The sequence below is a fragment of the Cyprinodon variegatus genome, unplaced genomic scaffold (assembly GCF_000732505.1).
Source record: "Cyprinodon variegatus isolate N-32 unplaced genomic scaffold, C_variegatus-1.0 Scaffold927, whole genome shotgun sequence".
In the NCBI taxonomy this organism is placed as follows: domain Eukaryota; kingdom Metazoa; phylum Chordata; class Actinopteri; order Cyprinodontiformes; family Cyprinodontidae; genus Cyprinodon; species Cyprinodon variegatus.
The window spans coordinates 69828-71459 of record NW_015151380.1 but is presented as its reverse complement, the minus strand read 5'-3'; the positions used below and the strand labels follow the sequence as shown (position 1 = coordinate 71459).

General features: G+C 39.7%; 1 protein-coding gene across 1 annotated transcript in view; it reads left to right on the top strand.

Annotated features, from left to right (window-relative positions):
* The window catches only part of LOC107099985 (citron Rho-interacting kinase-like), a gene marked incomplete at its 3' end in the record, with an annotated part of 111200 nt that overhangs the window by 40011 nt on the left and 69557 nt on the right, over positions 1-1632 (top strand). Inside the window, exon 8 of the mRNA XM_015398327.1 lies at positions 749-889. Within this exon, the coding sequence (XP_015253813.1) occupies positions 749-889 (141 nt within the window). The remainder of the gene's footprint in view (positions 1-748; positions 890-1632) is intronic.

Sequence of the window (1632 nt, the reverse complement as noted above, 5' to 3'; positions counted from 1 at the left end):
TTTTCAAATTTCTGTCTTTCAGATTCAGTTTTTACAAATTGTATTCTTTTCAAATTTCTGTTTCATAGATAACGTTCTATTAACTTAAAGCTCTATAGAAACGCTCGCCGTTGGTTCAGCAGACCAATAAATAATCATCTCTGCTCTTCACTCCAGCGGGAAGCCCGTCCCCAGAAACAAAGAAAATGTGATCTGAAAAACAATATTTGAAAAGAAAGCAATTTGTAAATCTCAGTCTGAAAAGAGAAATTTGAAAAAAATTCTAATTTGAAATCTGTACATAAAAAAATTAAAAAAACAATTTGAAAAGTTGCAATATTAAAAATAAATTTGAAAGAAAAATCTGAGGAAACAAAGTTACTTCAAGTTTAATTTCTCAAATTTTTATTTACAAACCGAGTCCTTTGCAACAAGCTGTCTTGACTCTGTGAAGATCAAATCTAAACTCCCAGTAAATACAGAACAGTATGATGCTGTAATATGACAAACCATAAACAGATTGAGGGATATGAATACTTTTTTAAGACAATGGAGGCCCTACTTATGACAAACCAGTTTATTAGATAATCAGGAGTGTAGTGAGTTTATAAAGTTGGAGCTGGACCCAGAGTCCACCTAATGGTCTGCTACAATGTGCTGGAGATGTTCTAAATAAAGGTGGAAGCACATTGAAATGTCACCTCTTTAGGTTGTTATGGATCCATAATGATCAAAGGAACAGCTAATGGGTGGTTGTTTCCTTTTCCAGACGTCAAAGGCCAGCGCCGAGGCCACAGACCATCTCCAGAGCATGAAAATGGCCAAAGAGCGGCTGGAGCGCGACCTGGAGAGGCTGCAGAATAAGGAAGACTCCAGCGACAGCCTGCGCAGACGTCTGCGTGAAACAGAGGTACGGCTCTGCTGCACGGATGAGTGCTGCAGACATTTGTTGCTTTTACAGAGAAAGATAAGAAAAAAAACTTAGAAAGTGTTGCATAAATAAATCTGCTGTAAGACGCTGCAAAGCACAAAGAGGCCATATGTTCCCAAGGAGACAAGTTGTTGCTCCCCCTGATGAACATTTGTGCTGTGATTGCATGCTAGCATGTCAGACAGGCTTTGGGTTTGCTGTTTCTCCTCAGTGGAGCTCTTCTCCTGAGCAAAATAGGACGATTAGATGATTTGCACTTGGTTTGCAGTTTTGTGGGTATTCTGACAGCCCAGAGGGGTTGTTTCAACTGTTTATTTATTAGGTTTGGAAATTTCACAAGTATCAGAGACGCTGCATAAATGTGTCACAAAAGTTTGCAAAAAATTTCTTAGTGTGGAGGTTCAGAAGGACCCAGAAGTTTCTCCTGCAACATTTATCAGTTATATTCAATTCAGTTTATTTCTATAGCACCAATTTACAACACATGTCATCTCAGGGCACCTTGTGGTTCACCTAGATCATCCAGTCAGATTGATTCTAAGTTTTCTCTCTAAGGAAAACGAGTTGATAGCATCGACTCATTGACTCTTCAGCAATCCCTCACACTAAGGAAGCTTGTAGCAACAGTGGAGAGGAAAAACTCCTTTTTAACAGGAAGAAACCTCCAGCTGAACCAGGCTCAGTGTGAGCGGCCATCTGCTGAGGCCGACTGGGGTTCAAGG